This window comes from Anomaloglossus baeobatrachus, chromosome 4, assembly GCF_048569485.1.
Source record: "Anomaloglossus baeobatrachus isolate aAnoBae1 chromosome 4, aAnoBae1.hap1, whole genome shotgun sequence".
Lineage (NCBI taxonomy): Eukaryota > Metazoa > Chordata > Amphibia > Anura > Aromobatidae > Anomaloglossus > Anomaloglossus baeobatrachus.
This window is the reverse complement of record NC_134356.1, coordinates 150,987,974-151,007,881: the sequence shown is the minus strand read 5'-3', so window position 1 is coordinate 151,007,881 and position 19,908 is coordinate 150,987,974. Positions and strand designations below refer to the sequence as shown.

The window sequence follows — 19,908 nt, the reverse complement described above, 5'->3', positions numbered from 1 at the left end:
GTTTGTAATGTGATTGACCATTACTTGCAACCTTTGGTTGCGGAGTTACCATCTTTTATCAAGGACATGACATCGGCCCTGCGTCGTTTGGATAACATTCAATTGAATCCAGACATGGTTCTGGTCACGGCCGATGTCGAGTCCTTGTACACTTCAATTAAACATACTGATGGTCTTCGGGCAGTATCTTTTTTCTTACGAAACAGTACCATCGATGGGGATATGGTCGAGTTATTGCTTCTTTTGCTTGATTTTGTATTGACCCACAACGTGTTCACGTTTGATGGGAAAATCTTCCTGCAAATACAAGGCACGGCAATGGGGGCGGCGTGTGCGCCCTCATATGAGAATTTATTCTTGGGTGCCTGGGAACGTGATATTTTTTTGGGGGGAAGCCATCCCAGGTTGTAGTAGCATCCACAATTGGATGCGCTACATAGATGACATCTTGTTTATCTGGGATGGCTCCCCTAATGAATTACAGGAAGTTATGCAAATGTTGAATAACAATGACCAGAACATTAGGCTGACGTTTAAACAAGGTAGGGAGTTGGACTTCTTGGATATCTTCATTAGAACTCTTGATGATGGTTTTTTATCTACATCCATTTTTAGGAAGAGTACTGCTACCAACAGCCTTTTGCATGCATCTTTCTCTCATCCCAAGTCGGTTATTACAGGAATACCAACGGGACAGTTTTTACGAACTAAGAGAATTTGTTCAAGTTCTGAAACATTTGAAAGACAAGCAGGAGAACTTGCACAACGTTTTTTGAACAGAGGATACAGTAGGAAGACCATCAGAAAAGGCTTTTATCGGGCCCACAAAACCCCTAGGAGTTCCTTGTTGTTTACCAATGATAGGATATCTACAAATTTGAATGACAATAAGAAGAATCAAGCAGAACAGGTACGGTATATCACCACATACCATAATCGTTGGGGAGAAATGAGAAACATTATATCGAAATACTGGGGGATTTTGTGTTCTGATCCGATCTTGAAAAAAGTCCTGCCTCAAAAACTTCTTATAACAGCTAGGCGGTCAAGAAATTTAAGAGACACATTGGTGCATAGTCACTTTGATCCTCAGCGGAAAGGCAGAAAGACGGTGCCCATTTCAGATCAAGGTTTTTTCCCCTGTACTTTCTGTAAAGCTTGTGCCAATTTGACAAAATCAAAAAATTTTGAAAATTTTGATGGGTCCCGCAAATTCAATATCAGGATACATTTGACTTGTTCCTCGAAGGGGGTTATCTATTTGGGGGAATGCCCTTGCAAGAAATTATATGTGGGTCTCACTACCCGTGAGTTAAAGATCCGGGTACGAGAGCACTGCAGGGACATAGCTAAGGCCAAGACTGTGGAGGACAACACTATGTTGAAGACGTTACCACGACATTTCAAGGAATTTCATGGCTGTAACCCCCACTCCTTAACAGTTAAAGCCATAGACCAGGTTGATCTGGGCATTAGAGGGGGGGATCTAGCAAAAACATTGGCTAGACTGGAAAGCCGTTGGATCTTTAGGCTGGGTACCCTCAATCCCCAGGGTCTCAATGAGACCCTGGGCTTTGGGGCCTTTTTGTGAGTTTTTTTCTGAGGTTTTTTCTGTTCTGCTTTTGCTCGTCGACTCTAGTTGTGTGTTTTTAATGGTTTTAAATGTTTTTATTTATTTATGTAGAGTGTTTGGCGTGGAGGGAATTGGGAATTACCTAGGGTGGTATCATTAGGGTGCCAGTCTATTGTTCTATTTTTCTATCTTTCTATTTTTCTAATTATTTATCTTCTCCTTGTAGATTATTAGATACTATGTATCCTGTATGTCCGGGAATGGAGGACGGAGAATTCACCTTCAGACGGTGGGGGAGGAGCCCTATTGGACAGTATTGTACTTCGATTATTCATCCTCCTTATTCTATGGAAAACTCAGGATCTATCAGCTGTTGTGATTATGTTGATGTTATGTATAACTATTGCATATGTATAGTCTCTGGGATGTGCACATTATTGTCTTGGCTGTATGTTACCCACTTTATGTAGTAAATTTTACATTGAATATTGATTGTAGTTTATGTATACCTTGTGGATATGGGGTTTTGTAACCTTCTTCACGTTATAATAGCCGGCAATGTGTGTGTCTCTAATGACTTAATATGTGCAGTTTCATCTATTTATATCTTGCGGTTAATTCTACAGTGGTATTGCGAACTTTATTTGTTTTATTGTTTGAAGTCTGGCACCTAAATTCTATCGTAAGATTAACATCGTAGGACCCTTAGATTTATATGTACCACCGGGGGTATGCGCTCGCGCGGCCTTGATCGTCCCGAAACTAAATGAAGGGCGCATATTATGGGACCAACCTGAGTTGTTGCACAACTTCCGGTGCTTGACACGCAGGTTGCGTTCCAGGGTCGCCTAACAGGAAGTCCGTTTTTGAATAGGGCGGCAAAAGGCTGACGCGAGCGCTACTGATCCTCCGATTGGTGGGACATTAGTATTTAATTCCCAGGTTTCCTCTTGCCCTGCACGCCCCGTTGAAGCCGGGTGCGAAACGCGCGTCGGGTCGTTCGGGATTGCAGCACCTCGTACATCCTCCGGTCAGGTAAATTTGCTTGTTTAGCCACACTTTATAATCGCGGTGCGCGGTGTTACGTATACGATATACTGACAGTTCTCATGCTGTGTCTTACACGTGCATCACCGCATATGCGCATCCGCTCTGATTACTACATTGTAGCGTTACCGGGAGGTGGTAATTTATGTCCTTTTACCTCCAGGAGTGACAGGCAGAGTACTTTATAGCAATGCCAGATCCTTTTACCTATCTACCTCTTTAGTGGGATATGTGCAATTGGGCACTATGCGCACTTTATCTGGAGTGGGTTTGTTGTATCCAGAGCATCTTGTATTGATTTTTCAAGCACATGTCACTTTGCCTGGGTGGTGATTAGAAATTTTGATGCCATTTTTGTATGCTGCTAGTCCCGATATCATATTTTATACTCTGTATACATCTCTTTTATTGGTGTGGTCTTTTGTTATGCTGTTGTGCAATAAAATATTAATTTTGATGTGAACTGGACGTTGTACTCTCTTTTTGGAGAAAATATACCATTATTTTTTCATGATGAATTATGAAAAGATAGAGGCGGTAAAAAACGATATCTCAGACCGCTTCTACGCGATCTGGGACCCCTGGATTAAATATCTCCCTGGTACAACCCGAGAGATTATCTAACTCACTATGTAAAGTGCAACTGCCCTACCTTCACATGAAGACCACGGTCCGAGACACACTTATCTGAAAAATGTCTCCTTGTAATTGAATTGGTAATATAACTAGGCATACACTACTACAGTAGTCACCTTGTTTACATGTTAATGTTTATCCTGTATTTTACCCCAGTTATTCAGTGATAAAAATTGAGTTACTCTAAGATAGAACACACTATCAGGTACAGACAAGAACTGACATTGTGTAATGTATTGCATGTGAAGATCATTATATTGAGACACAAGAATGTAAGTTTGGAATATTTCGGATGTTTAACTTGTCTTATTTTTGTACCATGCTAATACTCAAAACTGTTGAAACTAAAAAAAAAAATGGACAGTTATTTCCCACTTTACTGTAAAACCAAGCAGAAGAATTTACAGAAAATACCTTACGCATGATGTTCAAGCGATACTTTAGCTTGGAGTTTTCGTCCTTCAATCCCTCTAAGCCTGGTGAATCACCAACTACGAAGTTTCTCAGGGCTTCGATCTCAGCAGTCAGAGATTTAATCTCTGTTTCCTAATAACGAAAGAGGCACAAAGCCAGTAAAAGCACATTGTTACATAGTAGTATAGTTTGAAAAATACACAGGTCCAACAAGCTCAACTTTTTTCCATCAGTTAAATATTGTGTCTCTCTAGATTATTTATAATTAGGGATGATCGAATACTCTATTATTCGATTCGACGATTACCAGACGAATACCTCGCCGCTATTCGAATATTCGACCCCCAATGTAAGTCTATGGGAAACCAGAATAATTTTACGTCGGACCTGTCGGTGACCTGTGGTGAATTGGCTGTGCCTTGACTGTGGAAAAGGCTGAAATGGATGGGCAAAGGCTGAAATAGTATGGGCACAGCCTGTAGAAGGTGCCCGACTGCATTTCTGGTGTCTCTGAATAAAGTGGTCAGAGCAGCACGCGGCGTTTATGTAGTCACCAGAACAGCTCTCAAACCAAAAGTATAAGAGGGGAAATTGCAAAGAAACAGTTTCTAGTGCCTAATCACTGTAATAAAACGTCAAATCAAGGCAAGACTTCCATAAAAAAAAAAAAAAAAAAACTTTAGCATATGTTCACCCATTTTGATTTTTACATTTTTTCTTCTTTTTCGATTAGAAAGGGCTGAAACTTATACATTATATTGGTGTCTATCTCACACCTTATTTGGGAAATATTTGACAGCACTTTAAAAGTTCAGCTACAATGTGCCCATTGGGATGTTGACCTTGCCCTCCTCCTCCACCAGCACCACCGGCTCAAGTGGCCCGCTACTCAAATGTAGGATGGGCCACTGGCTGTCCTCAAATCTCAGACTTCTTAGGGCTCTCAGGTGAGACCTGTAACATACATTGGGTATCATTAGTGTGAAAGTTGGAATACGTACTCCATAACACTTTACAGTGCTATTGACAATGTGGCGATTTGGGTGTTGGCCTTGCCCTCCTCTTCCTCCTCCGCCAACACCACCGGCTCCAGTGGCCCTCTATTCAAATGATTCAGAAATATATGTTTTATGGACAAACGAACGCCACGCTGGGACATCAAAGCCGATGTCGTTGATGATAATTGCATCTGACCAAAAGCAGGTTGGGAGCAGGAGGCATGATCACCTGCTTCCTAGACAGCAGTTTGTGAAGCATGCAGCACCGTGGAAGCGGCAGTTGTTTCACTCTGGAACTCAGGCTTTATTCCACCAGCTAACACCGAGGAATAAAAAAAAAAAATAAAAAAAAAAAAAGTTTTCCCAGGGGAGAATGATTCAGACACCATGGAGCACAGCATCAGAAGGTGTTCTCAACAGCTTTTTTTTTTTTTTTTTTTTTAAAAATGCTAGGATAAGCAATAAGGCATAACATGCCAAGGAGCTAAAAAAAAAAAATTCTGATTTTGCAGGGGGCCATGTGTAACACACCGTGGAGCACAGCATCAATAAAGAACACAAATAGAGACTGCCTGACCAATTGTTCTAGACAGTGTAGCCTTGACAGTGCTTGCCAAGTGCATAAATGTACAAAGGCTTTAAAAATATTGCCCTGGGTGATTGGGCCAAACAATTACATCACAGCAGCATAACAAGTTAGATTAGTCATACGGTGTCATTAGATGATAGAAGACAAAAGAAGTCTTGAATGAGAAACAATGAAACTTATTTGAACTTAAGAAATCCATATTTTGGGGCTACACTTATTATTGGGTATTGTTAACAGGCGGCCTGAGAAACTCTGTGGCTATGGTTCATCTATGGTTCATTTTGATCGTCGTCAAACTGTCTGCACTTTCGGTGGATAGTCGTGTGCGAGTATCTGTTATTATTGACCCCGCTGAGCTGAAAACACGCTCAGACAACACACTCACAGCAGGGCAAGCTAGCACTTCCAAAGCGTATAACGCTGGCCAATAGTTAAAGGGAACAGTAGACTCTGAAAGCACGCTGATACGGTCACCTACATAGTCCCTCGCCATCTTATTTAACTGTCTCTCTCCTCCTCCTCCTGTCGCTCTCTCCTCCTCAAGCCATCCATGCTGGACAGCCCTGAAGCTTGGGTTGTCAATCCCATGGTTACCAATTGAAAAGCATTCCTGTTCTTCATCATCCTCCTCATTCTCATCGTCATGACGCTGAGCAAAGGTGGCCTGAGCTTGTTGGCCGAGGTTGTCCGGATTACTAGCAACCATTGTGAAGTCTGGATCCACAGACAACTCGGGTGCCTGAACACTTTGGTTAGTCAGATCATCCAGAGAGCGTTTCAATAAACAAATCAGTGGAATTGTAATAATGATAACAGCATCCTCACTGCTCACAATGTTGGTACAGTAATCAAAATTCTCCAAGACCTGACAAATGTCTGCAATCCACACCCACTCAGCAGTACTTATGTCTGGCAGCTGCATCCGACGGGCATGTTCCAGCTGGAATTGGGATACTGCCCTCTGCTGCTCATGGATCCTGGCCAACATATGATAGTTTGAATTCCATCTCGTAGGGAGGTCACATATTAGTCTGTGACGAGGCAAGTGTAAGCGCGCTGCTGCAGCACTGCCAGGCCATCAAAAGAGGGATATGACTTGCGGAAATGTGCGCTAATACGTCGTACCTTGGTAAGTAGGTCTGGTATCCCAGGGTATTTATTGAGAAAGTGCTGAACTAATAAATTTACAACGTGGGCCATACAAGGAACGTGTACAAGCTTTCCAAGCTTTAAAGCCACCACCAGATTACAAGCATTATCTCGCACACTACCATCCCTGGACGGAGGTCCAACGGCTCAACCCACTCATCTGTCTGCTCAGTTAATGCTATCAAAAGCTCAGGTGCCATGTGCGATTTGTCACCGATACAGATGAGCTTCAGTAGAGCGTGTTGCCACTTAGCCGAGGCAGTGTTGCAGAGATCCCAGCTGGGGAATGATGTCGACGGTTGGACACCGGCGGATGTTGAGGAGGATGCACAGGAGCCAGATGAAGAGTAGGAAGAGGAGGGAGTTGTTGCTGTGTAGGAGGCTACTGAAACTGATTGTTATGGGCCACGCTATTCTGGGTGTGGGAATTATATGGGATGTTGCCGGCTCAGACGCTGTACCAGCCACCACCAGGTTCACCCAGTGGGCCATCAGTGAGATGTAGCGTCCCTGTCCACTTCCGCTTATCCACGTGTCTGTGGTTAAGTGGACCTTCCCTGTTATGGCATTGGTGAGAGCCTGTTTGATGTATACAGACACGTGATTGTGGAGCGTGGGGACGGCACAACGAGAAAAACAGTGGCAGCTAGGCACAGAGTACCGACGTTCTAGCACCGCCAAAAGGTCGCAGAAAGCCTCTGTTCCCACAAGCCAATATGGCAACATCTCAAGGGCTATCAATCGTGCAATGTGTGCAGTTATGGTTTCAGCCCTTGGATGCGTAACGGGGTATTTTTGCTTCTTTTCGAAGGTCTGTGGTAAGGACAACTGAATGGAACACTGGGACATCGAAGCTGATGTTGTTGATGATTGAGTTTGGCCAACATCAGGTTGGGAGAAGGAGGCATCAGCGCCACCTTCTTGCACATCACTTTGGGAAGAAGGACTCTTGGAAAAAAAACTCCCACACAATCGCACAACGGACCCTTGGACTCTGAGATGGCTGAGGTGGTGCACGGACCCTTGGACTAGGAGATGCCACAGGTGGTGGTGTCATGTGCACAGTTGATTGACCTCTGGCTGTGGTGGAAACCCTATGTCTTACAGCTTTTTACGGACTATGGGCACATGCTCAATGGATAAGGTATTACCAAATATCAGTAGTGTATGTAGCAATCGGCAATAAAAAAAAAAAAAAATTAATTAAATATTTTAAAATGACTCGAAGTCCTATTTTTCACCCATGCAAAAATAGCCACAATTATGGACAAATATGAACAATTTGGGTATTTAAATCAGGAGTATTTTGAATGAATCAATTTCTCTCCAGAGAAAATCTGTCAGATATTACCTTATCTACAAAACCTCACTGTTGGCTCTATAGCCTAGAATTCATATGGTTTAGGCAGTACATCCAACTACTAATACCTCAAATTGTTGTATAACATCTGGCAGGAGTGAGGTATCATGTCATGGCCCATCCTCTCTGTCAGAAGCATGTATGGATGTTACCTTATAGTAGGGCATGGGATATGTGAAACTCGACAAAATAAGAATTATTCTTACCGTTAATTCGGTTTCTAGGACCTTCCACGACAGCATAGGAGGTTGTCTCTCCACGCCCTAATTGGGACGGGAAGCACAAGAGAGGTTAAAAAGGACCCTCCCACCTCCCATAGCCAGTGTCTTAGGCTGCTTTCACACATCCGGCTTGAGCTCTGCGGCTCAATCCGGCTGTGCAAGCTATGCAACGGATGCGGTGAAAACACCGCATCCTTTGCATACGTTTTTCACATGCGGCCCGCCCGGTTTTTGCCGCTTGCGGCATGCTACTGAGCATGCGCAGTGGCAAAAACCGCATGCGGCGGCCGGATGCGGCTATTGCCGCATCGCGCCGCATCCGGCCGCCATAGGCATGCATTGAGAGATGCGCCGCATCGGCCGAATGCGGCGCGATGCGGTTTTTTTTGCCGCACGAAAAAACGTGCTAGGCAACGTTCCATCCGGCCGCCGCATCGGCTAAATCTGCCGCATGCGGCAAAAACCGGATGGGACGCAAGGCCATGCGGCACAATGCGGCACTAATTAAAGTCTATGCAGGAAAATCGCAACCGGCAGCAAAAAAAACCGGTTGCGATTTTCCTGCAAAGTGCCGGAGTGTGCCGCATTGCAGAAACCGGATGTGTGAAAGCAGCCTTACAAAGAACCCATAGCATATGAGAAGTACAAACACATCCAGGAATATCGAGGATAAGGGAGGGAATTACGTGCTGTCGTGGAAGGTCCTAGAAACCGAATTAACGGTAAGAATAATTCTTATTTCTCTAGTCCCTTCCATGACAGCATAGGAGGAATACCAACGAATTGATACCTAGGGGGGAACCACAGCCTGCAGGACCTTCCTGCCAAAAGCCAAATCCCTGTTGGAATCCAGATCCAAACGATAATGCTTCGTGAAAGTATGGAGGGAAGACCGCGTAGCCGCCTTGCAGATCTGCTCAGGAGAAGCCCCTGCCCGTTCAGCCCAGGAGACAGAGGTAGCCCTGGTGGAGTGCGCCATTAAACCGGGAGGCGGAGACAGATGCTGAGCGAGGTAGGCCTCTCTAATGGCCCGCACAATCCAGTTGGCGACAGTACTCTTAGCCACCTTCCTGCCCTTATTTCGACCAAAGGGCTGGATAAACAGGTTATGATCAAGACGCCAAGGTGCAGTAACATCCAGGTAGTGCAACACTGTCCGACGAACGTCCAAAGAATGGAACACTTCCTCCCCCGGAGTCCTAGGATGCTGACAGAAGGAAGGCAGGACGATGGACTGAGAACGGTGAAAATCCGAAACCACTTTGGCAAGGAAGGAAGGGTCCAGCTGAAAGACAATGCTGTCATCCCTGACGGTCAGGTAAGGCTCCCGAATAGACAATGCTTGAAGTTCCCCGACTCTCCGAGCAGACATAATAGCCACGAGAAAGGCAGTCTTGTGAGAAAGAGAACGGATGTTACAGGAGGACAGCGGCTCAAAGGGCGACTGAGACAGTCCGGTAAGGACCACATTGAGATCCCAGCAAGGCGTCAGGACCCTCTGTTGCGGACAGAGCCTACTAGTGGACACAAAGAAACGGCGGATCCAGCGATGATCTGCCAGAGCCGTGTCAAAGACTGCACTGAGTGCCGAGATCTGCACCTTCAGGGTGCTGGGCCGAAGGCCTAAGTCCAATCCACTCTGGAGGAAGTCGAGAATCTGCGCAATGTTAGGCCGGAGCGGGTCAGGAGGCCGAGAACCACACCAGGAAGAAAATCTCATCCAGATTTTATTGTAAATACTATTAGTCACCGGTTTACGGTTCTTCTGTAGAGTAGCCACGATCGTGTCAGAAAGTCCTTGGGCCTGCAGTGCCCGGGCCGCAGAAGCCAGGCAGCCAACTTGAGTTTCTGGGGGTCCTGATGGAATATCGGATCCTGGGACAGTAAACTGGGGTCTGAACCCAGGAGGACCGGTCTGTCGATTCTGAGAGTCAGGATCAGGCTGTACCAACTCCGCCGTGGCCACAGAGGAGCTACCAGGATAGTCGTGGCTCCGTCGTCTCTGATCTTCCTCAGGGTTCGTGCGAGAAGAGGAATAGGCGGGAAGGCGTAGGCGAGGCAAAAGGACCAATTGTGGCAGAAGGCGTTCACCCCCAACGCGTTGTCCCCAGGGTTCAGGGAGAAAAATGTTGCAACCTTGCGATTTCCTGCTGAAGCAAAGAGGTCTACCTCAGGAGTACCCCACCTTGTCACCAGAGAGCAGAACACCGCTTGGTCCAGACTCCACTCCCCTGGGTGAACATCCTGATGACTCAGGAAGTCTGCTGGAAGGTTTAGGGATCCCTTTAGATGGACTGCAGAAAGGGATAGCAGGGACTGTTCTGCCCAGTGGAAGATCCGGGAGGACACGGACTTCAGGGCGCCTGAGCTTGCACTGCCCTGATGGCGGAGATGTGCCACTGTGGTGACATTGTCCGAGTAGACTAGGACGTGAGTGTCCCGGACGAGATCCTGAGCAGCGAGGAGGGCTTCTCTGACCGCCCTGAGTTCCCGGTAGTTGGAGGACTGAGTGCTGACATAAGGGCTCCAGACCCCCTGAAACGGAGAGTTTGCCACCATAGCCTCCCAGCCCCTCTGGCTGGCATCGGACGTCAGTGTAACCAGGGGTGACCGGGTCCAGGCAACCCCTACCATCAGGTTGTTGGGACACAGCCACCAGAGAAGGGAAGAGGAGACTGTTGCCGAGAGGCGAAACCGGGTGTTCATGGAGGAAGGGAGTCTGACCCAATGAACCAGGATATGATCCTGTAGACAACGAGAGTGAGCTGGAGCCCACAAGACTGAGGGAATGCAGGACGTCATAGAACCCAGGGCCGACATAGCGCCTCGAAGGTCCGGGCGCGCTTGACTGTGAAGCGTCGATATTTTGGCCAGTAGCGTCAACCTGTGATCCTCTGGGGGAAGGATGCTTGTCTGTCGGATTCAAACCCTGCAATCGTAGGAAGGCGACCACCTCAGCCATGATCTTTGAAAAGATTCTTGGAGCCAAGGAGAACCCGAAGGGAAGTACGTGTAATTGGAAATGAAGCATGTTCCCTCCGCGCAGAACCGCAAATTTGAGGTACTGCCTGTGACAAGGATGGAAGGGCACATGGAACTAGGCGTCCCTCAGGTCTATTGAGGCCATCTGGTGGTGCAGACCGATTAGTGGAACAACAGATTTCACAGACTCCATTCTCGAATGTCGGTAGCTGACCCGCTGGTTTGAGACGCTTCAGAATGACGATAATCCGGACGTCTCCAGATGGTGTTTTGACAAGGAAGAAACGGAGTAGTGGCCTACGCCTACTTCCTGACTCGGGACTGAGGAAACGACCACCGAATGTATTAACTCCCGAATCATCGAGCACAGGAGATCCTGAGAACCCTGTGACGACAGGGCTGTGACTCGGAGGACTGGTGGAGGGGAGGGAGGGGAAGAATCCTACCAATAGACCCTCTGAGACGAGCTTGTAGGACCCATGGGCAGGCGGTGAAGGTCCGCCACTGGGGAAGAAGGCAGAGAGCCGTCCCCCCACCCGAGATGACTCACTGTTTGTCATGCAGAGGACGTTGCGGATGGGAAGGGATGAGAATATTACTCCCCCTACCCTAAGGGTAGCTCCAACGGCCAGACTCCCCTTTCCCCTTGGGCTGGGAGGCCCTAGGCATCGAGGGACGAAAGGACCGTTGCCTGGAGGGTGTCGGATCCGGCAGGCCTGACGATCAGTCGCCTAGTCCACAATGTCATCCAGGGCAGGCCCAACACTAAGTCCCCCTTAAACGGAAGGGAGCAAGCCTCAGTGTGGAAGTAGAGTCCCCACTCCAAGCCTGAAGCCTAGAGCTCGTCTGTCCGAGTTAGACAAGACTGAGGTCCTGGCAGCTAGGCGGACCGACTTCACAGAGGTCTCCGCCAAAACTAGTAGCCTTCCTAAGTAAGGGAAGGGATTCCAGGAACCCATCCCCAGGAGTACCCCAGGAATATGAGCCTCAACTGGTCGAGCCTCCGGAGGAGGGACAGGGAGACATAAGCGGAGGCAATATGGGCCCGAATGGGAGAAGACGAAGCCTCCCAGGACTTCTTCATGAGGCTCTCGACCTTCCTATCTATCAGATCCCTAAGCTAGGAATCGGCCGCAAAGGGGAGCGCTGTTTGCTTAGCAACCTTGGCCACCTGCACATCCACCTTGGGAATCTCCCAATGCAACCCAGAACTCTCCATGGGGAATCTGTGTCAGGGGACACTCCGGAATTGCTTCTCAGGGAAATCCTATTCCTGAGAGAAGATCCAGAACATTAGCATGGACACTTCACCCTGAACGGAGGGGAGGACCTACTCATCCTCCAACCCCATAGTGCTCTTAACTGCTCCATTAAGATCCCCCAATCGTCTGAGGGAAAAAAAAAAAGACCGTTCAGGCCTCCCGGAGGAAAAACCGTTATCAGGACCATCCGAGGCGGATCTTTTTTGTAGCAGCAGGGAGGGAGGCTAGTGAGGCCTGAATCTCCGGTATCATCATGGACCGCAGCTCGCTACAAGGGACAGCCTAACAATCTATACACACGATGCATGCCCTCTCCATCCACTGGAAACAGAGAGGCGTCAGCAGAGACCAGGCAGCTAGCCCATGGGACCATGACACAGCAACTATCCAGGAGCGTCCACTGGGATTCAAATCCCAAGCTCACACACCCAAGGTCATCAGCTTACCACTAGACCATGGAAGGGACCTACGTACACTGCTGGCAAAGTTTCTCTCAGTCTTGTCATCACACTTGTCAGACTTGACACATATTCCAGCAGGCTCATCCTCCTGGAAACCACAGACCAGAAGGAGCCAACAATATCAGCCTGAAAACAGGCATAAGGGACCGCCCCTCAGCCACTTACTGTGGCAGGGGGAACGCTGGGCTCTGCAGAAGCAGAGGAAGACATGGCAGTGCACACAGAAGAATCCTTACCGTGGGTCTGATGCCTTCAGGGCAGCTTTCCTATGGAAAAGGCCTGCCCCCCCCAGCGACTGGTGACGTTCCCCGCCTCCCGCATCTGGTCCATGACAGGCAGTGGAAGCGACGGCGTGTCTCTCACGCTGCCTCCGCGACCGGAAGCGCCCACACGGGTAGCGCGAGAACCGGAAGTCCCGCCCGCGGTAGCACCTCCGGGTCGCATCGGCAGCGTGCATACGGGAGGCGGCCGGCTGCTCAGGGAGGACGCCGGCCGGGGAGCAACACAGCCCACATCGCCCCAGAGGAGCTCCGGAAGGCTGGTGCGGCGGTCCTGCCACAAGGTGAGGGAACATCATGGGAGGAGCGGCGAAGGCCCAACCGACACTGACCGGCTAAGGTAGGGGGAAAAAAAAAAATGCATACTGCAGTTCGCCGGCCACCACAGTATAGGAGAAAAACAAAAACCTCTCCATGCCCCATGGGGACAGGAAAGACACTGGCTATGGGAGGTGGGAGGGTCCTTTTAACCTCTCTTGTGCTTCCTGTCCCAATTAGGGCGTGGAGAGACAACCTCCTATACTGTCGTGGAAGGGACTAGAGAAAACATGTTACAGCCCAACTTGTTACAGATCCATAAATATGATCAGGGGAAATTTTGGAGGCTGTAGTGTAATAGACATAATGAGCTAAAAACCAATCCAAGTGGTACTAGCGATAGAGTAAACGAAATGATACGCAGATCCCTATTATTAATAAACATGGAGTATTTCTTTATCAAGGGAGCATGGAGCTTATTAATCCCTTATTAATGGGTACATGCTCCTCTGCACTGCTGCTCTCGCAATCCATGCCACCCATCCATGTTGGATCAGTCACCTCATCATCGACCAGGTCATTTTCAAATTCCTGAAGGTCAATATCTTCGGGAATAGAGGTTTCAGGCTGACCTGAGGGCAACTGCGTCTCATCATCCTCCAACAATTCCACCTGATTGCCCAGCATGTCACGGCCAACAACACGGCTTTCTTCTCGCCTTGGATGCTCAAATATCTGTGCATCACTGCACACCACGGCCTCACCTGCGTTGGAGGTGTTGTGCGGTGAGAGGCAAGAAAGGTCAAAGGGTCCCGTAAACAGTTCCTCAAAATAACCTGCTTTGGGGTCATATGTTTCCTTAGAATACTGATGTTGTGAGGAAGGATGACCAGGCTGAGGATTCGATGGGCCAGCCTCTGGGTTACTCAAGTGTCTGTGTGGACCCTTGGGATTTGCTACTTAACAAGTAACTAAAAGGCATTTTCTGCTAGCCAACTCGTTACCTGTTCGCACTGTTTAGGGCGCAAGAGTGCTTTCCCATGTGGGCAAGAAAATTGGGATAGGAAGGCAGAGGTAGATAAAGCAGGAACCTTTTTCTTTGGCTCAATCACACTGCTTGTGTGACCACCACTGTCACTACCATCTCGTCCACGGCCCTTACCCACTCTTTCCCTTTTTTTTTTTTTTTTAATTATTTGAAGGTGAATACTGTAACGTGCCTTTTTCTACAGGCAGTGGAACAACACTTATGCCGGGTTAAACTTGTGTTAATAGTTTCTCACGATAGCGGTTTCTGTAAGTCTAAAAACCAAAAGGTACCTTTACTGGACAAACTACCACTTGGAGGAGTCGACAAAGATTTTGTGACTATATTTCAGCCCCAAAAGAAACAGGGCTTTACAACACTTATTTTAGTATTGGTTTTTGGCACTCAGACTGTGTTTTAGTAAGCGCAAGCCACTATGTAGGTTCTGTGAGATATGAAGCCCCCAAAAGTATGCTAGGTTGCTGATGCCGTGTTTTTCCAAAAATAAGACAGTCTTATATTTTTTTTGCCCCCCAAAAAATCACTAGGGCTTATTTTTGGAGGAGGTCTTATTCTTGGAGAAACACAGTTGGGGTAAGTTTACCCCCCCAAAAAAGCAGACCCCCCACTTCCCAGGAGACTCATACTTACCAGACCAGGACGTCTGTGTGGTTCCCAGGTCCTCCTGTGATCTCCGGTTGGTGCTGCACGCCGTCCTACCTGACATACTGACACATACAGCAGATCCCAGACACACACAGCAGATCCCAGACACACACACACACACACACAGCAGATCACAGATATACACAGCAGATCGCAGGCACACAGCCGATCACAGATACACACATCCGATCACAGGCACACAGACACAGCAGATCGCAGATATACACAGCAGATCACACACATCCGATCGCAGGCACACACAGCCGATCACAGATACACACATCCTATCACAGGCACACACAGCCGATCACAGATACACACATCCGATCACAGGCACACATAGCCAATCACAGATACACACATCCGAACGCAGACACACACAGCCGATCGCAGAAAAACACAGCCGATTGCAGACACACACAGCAGATCACACACACACACACACACACACACACACACACACACATCCAGCACTTACGGCAGCAGGGAATGAGAGTAAGTCACGTGTCCGGCCGCAGGTCCTGTTCGTCACGCTGCACCGCACTCCCTCTCAGGATTCTCCCGGCGAGAAGAGATCGGTGTCACTGGATGAGGTGAGTGTGTATGCGATCCGATGTGTGTGCGATCCGGTGTTTGTGTGTGTGTGTGATTTGATGTTTGCGTGTGATCCGATGTTTGTGTGTGCGATCTGATTATGTGTGAGATATGACTGTGTGTGCGATCCGATGTTTGTGTGTGAGATCTGGTTGTGTGTGTGAGATCTGATTGTGTGTGTGTGTGTGTGAGATCTGATTGTGTGTGTGTGAGATCTGATTGTGTGTGTGTGAGATCTGATTGTGTGTGTGTGAGATCTGATTGTGTGTGTGTGAGATCTGATTGTGTGTGTGTGTGTGTGTGTGTGTGTGTGTGTGTGTGTGTGTGTGTGTGTGTGAGCTGATGTGTGCGGGTGTGTGATCACTGCAGGTCCTGCCGCTCAGTGTCGGCTGAGTGTAATTGCCGGTGCCGCTGTGTATAATGAAGTGTCCTGCAGTATCTAACTTTTTTACCTGCACGGACACTTCATTATTGATCCGGGACTAGGGCTTATTTTCGGGGGAGGGCTTATATTTAAGCCTTTCTCCGAAAATGCTGAAAATCCCTGCTAGGGCTTATTTTTGGGGGAGGTCTTATTTTTGGAAAAACACGGTACAAAGGTACTGGCCTTGAGGCAGAGGTAGTGCCACTGACACAAAGTATTAATAAAAATTGGGTAACACTAAGACTATGTTAGTTGCAGCAAGCCACTATGTAGGTTCTGTAAGATAAGAAGCCCCCAAAGTATGCTAGGTTGCTGCTAGGAAGGTACTGGCCTTGAGGCACAAGTAGTGCCAAGTACTGACACCAAGTATTAATAAAAATTGTGTAACATAGACTGTGTTTTAATAACAGCAAGCCACTATGTAGGTTCTATAAGATAGGAGGCCCCCAAAGTTAGGCTAGTTTGGTGCTATGAAGGTATTTTGCTTCAGGCACAAGTTGTGCCACTGACACCTAGTATTAATAAAAATTGGGTAACACTCAGACTGTGAATTGAGATGGTGGCTGACAGGCAATACACTACACCTGAACCCAATGTTTTTACAATTTTGGGACCTTTTTTTGCAAGTTGTAATACCTATTGCTAGTATAACAGACACAAGGGATGTAGCAGTGCTGAGATTGTTGATTATTAGTAGCAGATGTCAGGACAGCTTTAAATCTCTCCCTACCGGTCAATAAGGCCGGTTTCACACATCCGGCTTTTCGCCGGTTTGCCGGATCCGGCGCTCTCCCATACAGTGACTACAGTACAGTGACAGCGCAACAAGCGCCGGTCACATGCTGTCATGTGACCGGCGCATGTGACCCGGAAGTTACAGCGCTGTCACTGTACTGTATTGTCTGTACAGGAGAGCGCCGGATCCGGCAAATCGGCGAAAAGCCGGATGTGTGAAACCGGCCTAAGCTCTCCCTATATCACACACTGCAGTAACAGACCGTATGCACCACTAATAAGAGGATTTTTTTTTTTTTTTTTGCAGGTTTAAAACAGGAACGGCTGTCACCAGACTAAGCAATGCAGTAACACTGTCCCTATACCTTGTTCTATGATTTACACAGCTGCTAGCACAGTGGACACTGTCTTCAGCCCTTATAAGAACTAATTTTGGATTCTGCAGCAGGAACACTATCTCATAGAACGCACTGCAATGTCCCTATACCTGTTTCTATGATTTACACAGTCGCTAGTAGCTAATGCTAAATATCTTCAGCCCTTAGAAGGACTAGTATTAGTTGGCTGGAGAAATGCTGTACCGCACACAGTACAGTCTAGTTACACCGGCAGCTCAGGAATGAATGCGTGCACACAAAATGGCGGCAGCCTTCTATAGCCCCTATGACGCTGTGCGGCCAAGCCAATCACATTAACACCACAACAAAGATGGCTGCGGCGTTACTGTGAGGGCAAGCAACGTCAGATGTGTTCATTGGCTGCAAAAAGGCGCCAGGAAGTCCAGAAATGAAAATTAAAGTATCGGAGCGAATATCATATTAGCCGCCGGATACCAAATACCTCGAATACCCAATTATCCGCCGGCTAACGAATAGTGGCGAATACATTCGCTCATCCCTATTTATAACCCACAATGTCATTTTTTTGTCAGAAAACGAAAAAAGCATTCAGTTCTTTAATATCTGCTATTATTACCTCTTGTGGTAAGGCAGTCCACACACTGAATGCTATGACTGCAAGGAATGAGGTTTACAATACTTGCAGAAAAATATTACAGGAAATACATTTTAAAGGGTAAGAGTACTTTCACATCAGCGTTTTTTGTTGTTTTTTTTTCAACTGCGGCACGAATGGATATTTTTGCCGCAAAGCTGAATCCTTTACAAATGCGTTGTCATTACAATCCATTTACAATGGAATCGCGGCAAGATGCGGTTGCGTGCAGCACACACTGGATCCATTGCTTTGGGGTATTTTACCTTTTTTCAAAAACGCTACTTGCAGCTTTTTTGTCCTTGTGCAAAATACTGCATCTCAATGGATCAGTTAGATTGCGGCAGTACCTGCAATGTATTTCAATGGGCGCTGGATCCTGCTCTACCGGAAATCGCTGGATCCTTGTAGACAGGATCCTGTTGTCTGTTCTGACCATGCCCAGAAAGCAGCCTGGCATGGTCAGTTCAGAAATCTCTCCGTCTGGCCGGTTTCAGACGTCCATGTTTTATCAAGTACAAAAAAGAAACAAAACCGCTCACCACTGCAGAGACAAGCCTGAATATATCCTCCTGTTAGTCCCCTTTGGTCCGGCACGGATTACGGCAGCAAGCCGAGAAGATAATAGAAGAAAGCAGTGGAAAAATCCAGCTGGACTCCAAAGGAATAAATAAAAATGCTTCTTTATTTATATCAACTCGATTAAAAATATATATCCATTTCTCAAGTAAAGACACCGGCTTGTTCACACTGATGCATGGCAGATGTATACTACTACGCGTTTCGGCGGAACGCCTTCCTCAGGTCATAGTCAGTACAAGATTAAGAGGATATTTATAAATGTTTTTCCTGAGCAGCGAAGTAACTCACATGTTCTCAATAAATTAATTATATAGGGGAGTATACGCTGCTCAGGTAAAATCACAAATTCACAAGAGAAAAGTACAAAAAGACCATGAAGTATTTATCTAACCTTAAATTACATAGGTATCCATCCAGATAAAATACAGAAAAAAATATATATATATCAATTAACATCTAGGTATGAAAATCTTATATATAGATACATATACATATCTTTTCTTCTTTTTTTTTCCCATAAATGGACATGAAAATCATTAGACACAATAAAACCCCACTTTATAGATGTAGATAATCACATTCGTTTGTCAAAACACATTATAGGAAGCAAGATATATAAAAAGGACATTGTCCACAGGTATAAGAAGAGAGAGAGAGAGAGAGAAAAAAAAAAAAAATTATAATGTCTCGCAGTTGTCAGCCGATGCCTACCCGTATATGTAAGGCTCAAACAGAACACATGTCAATATTAATGAGCGACAGAAATATCAGTGTTGAGATCTACAACAACAAATCAACCACGCTCATACAATGGAAGTGTAAAGTGCTGTTGTATTAGTCTCGCAGTTGTCAGCCAAAAAAAAAAAAAAAAAAAAAAGGTAAATTTTTGTTTTATCAGGTACAAGCCACACGCATGGTTATGGTCATATGTGTGACACGTACCGGAGAAAACACGTGTCTGTGAAATAAAAAGATTTTCTATATTCACCTGTATCCAGCGCTGTTTTTTTCGGCTCTGCTGCCTCCCGCTCCTGACCGCCGCTCATTATACTCACTGAATATTCACTGCACTGAAGAGCTGGAAGCAGGAGCAGGGCTGGGATAGCGCCGGGGACAGGTGAGTATACAGCAAGTAGTGTGTGTGCAGAGATGTCCAGGAAGTCATCGGAGTTCCTAGTGAACTCTGATGACATCCTGATGACACCTCCGCGACGTCAGTGCTACAGTGAGTGTCAGGAGGGTGACTTCACGGGTTCATCAGAGGTCAGTGGGAACTCTGAAGAGTCCCCGATGCTGTCCCCATGATGCTCCGGCTTCCAGGTCCTCACCACACACACACACACACACACACACACACACACACACACACATATATATATACACACATACACATACATACATACATATACATACATATACATACATACATACATATATATATATATATATATACATACATACATACATACATACATACATACATACATACACACACACACACACACATATATATAGCAGACACACATGGATACACCGAGCACATACACACATGCATGAATACGACACGCCTGCCCCAGGGCCGGGGGCACTCGGAACTGGGCCAGACTAGTCCGGGGATGTCAGTAGTAGCGGGGGTCTGGCTCTGTGACACTGGCGGTG

At 46.8% G+C, this 19,908-nt stretch overlaps 1 protein-coding gene across 5 annotated transcripts in view; it reads right to left on the bottom strand.

Annotated features, from left to right (window-relative positions):
- RARS1 (arginyl-tRNA synthetase 1) overlaps window positions 1-19,908 on the bottom strand; it is a 736,258-nt gene that overhangs the window by 560,638 nt on the left and 155,712 nt on the right. For 3 of the 5 annotated variants that reach the window (XM_075344555.1, XM_075344557.1, XM_075344558.1), the window contains one exon: window positions 3,671-3,802. The exons of the other annotated variants lie outside the window; for them this stretch is intronic. In XM_075344555.1, the coding sequence (XP_075200670.1) occupies window positions 3,671-3,802 (132 nt within the window). The remainder of the gene's footprint in view (window positions 1-3,670; window positions 3,803-19,908) is intronic. 5 annotated transcript variants of the gene reach the window in all.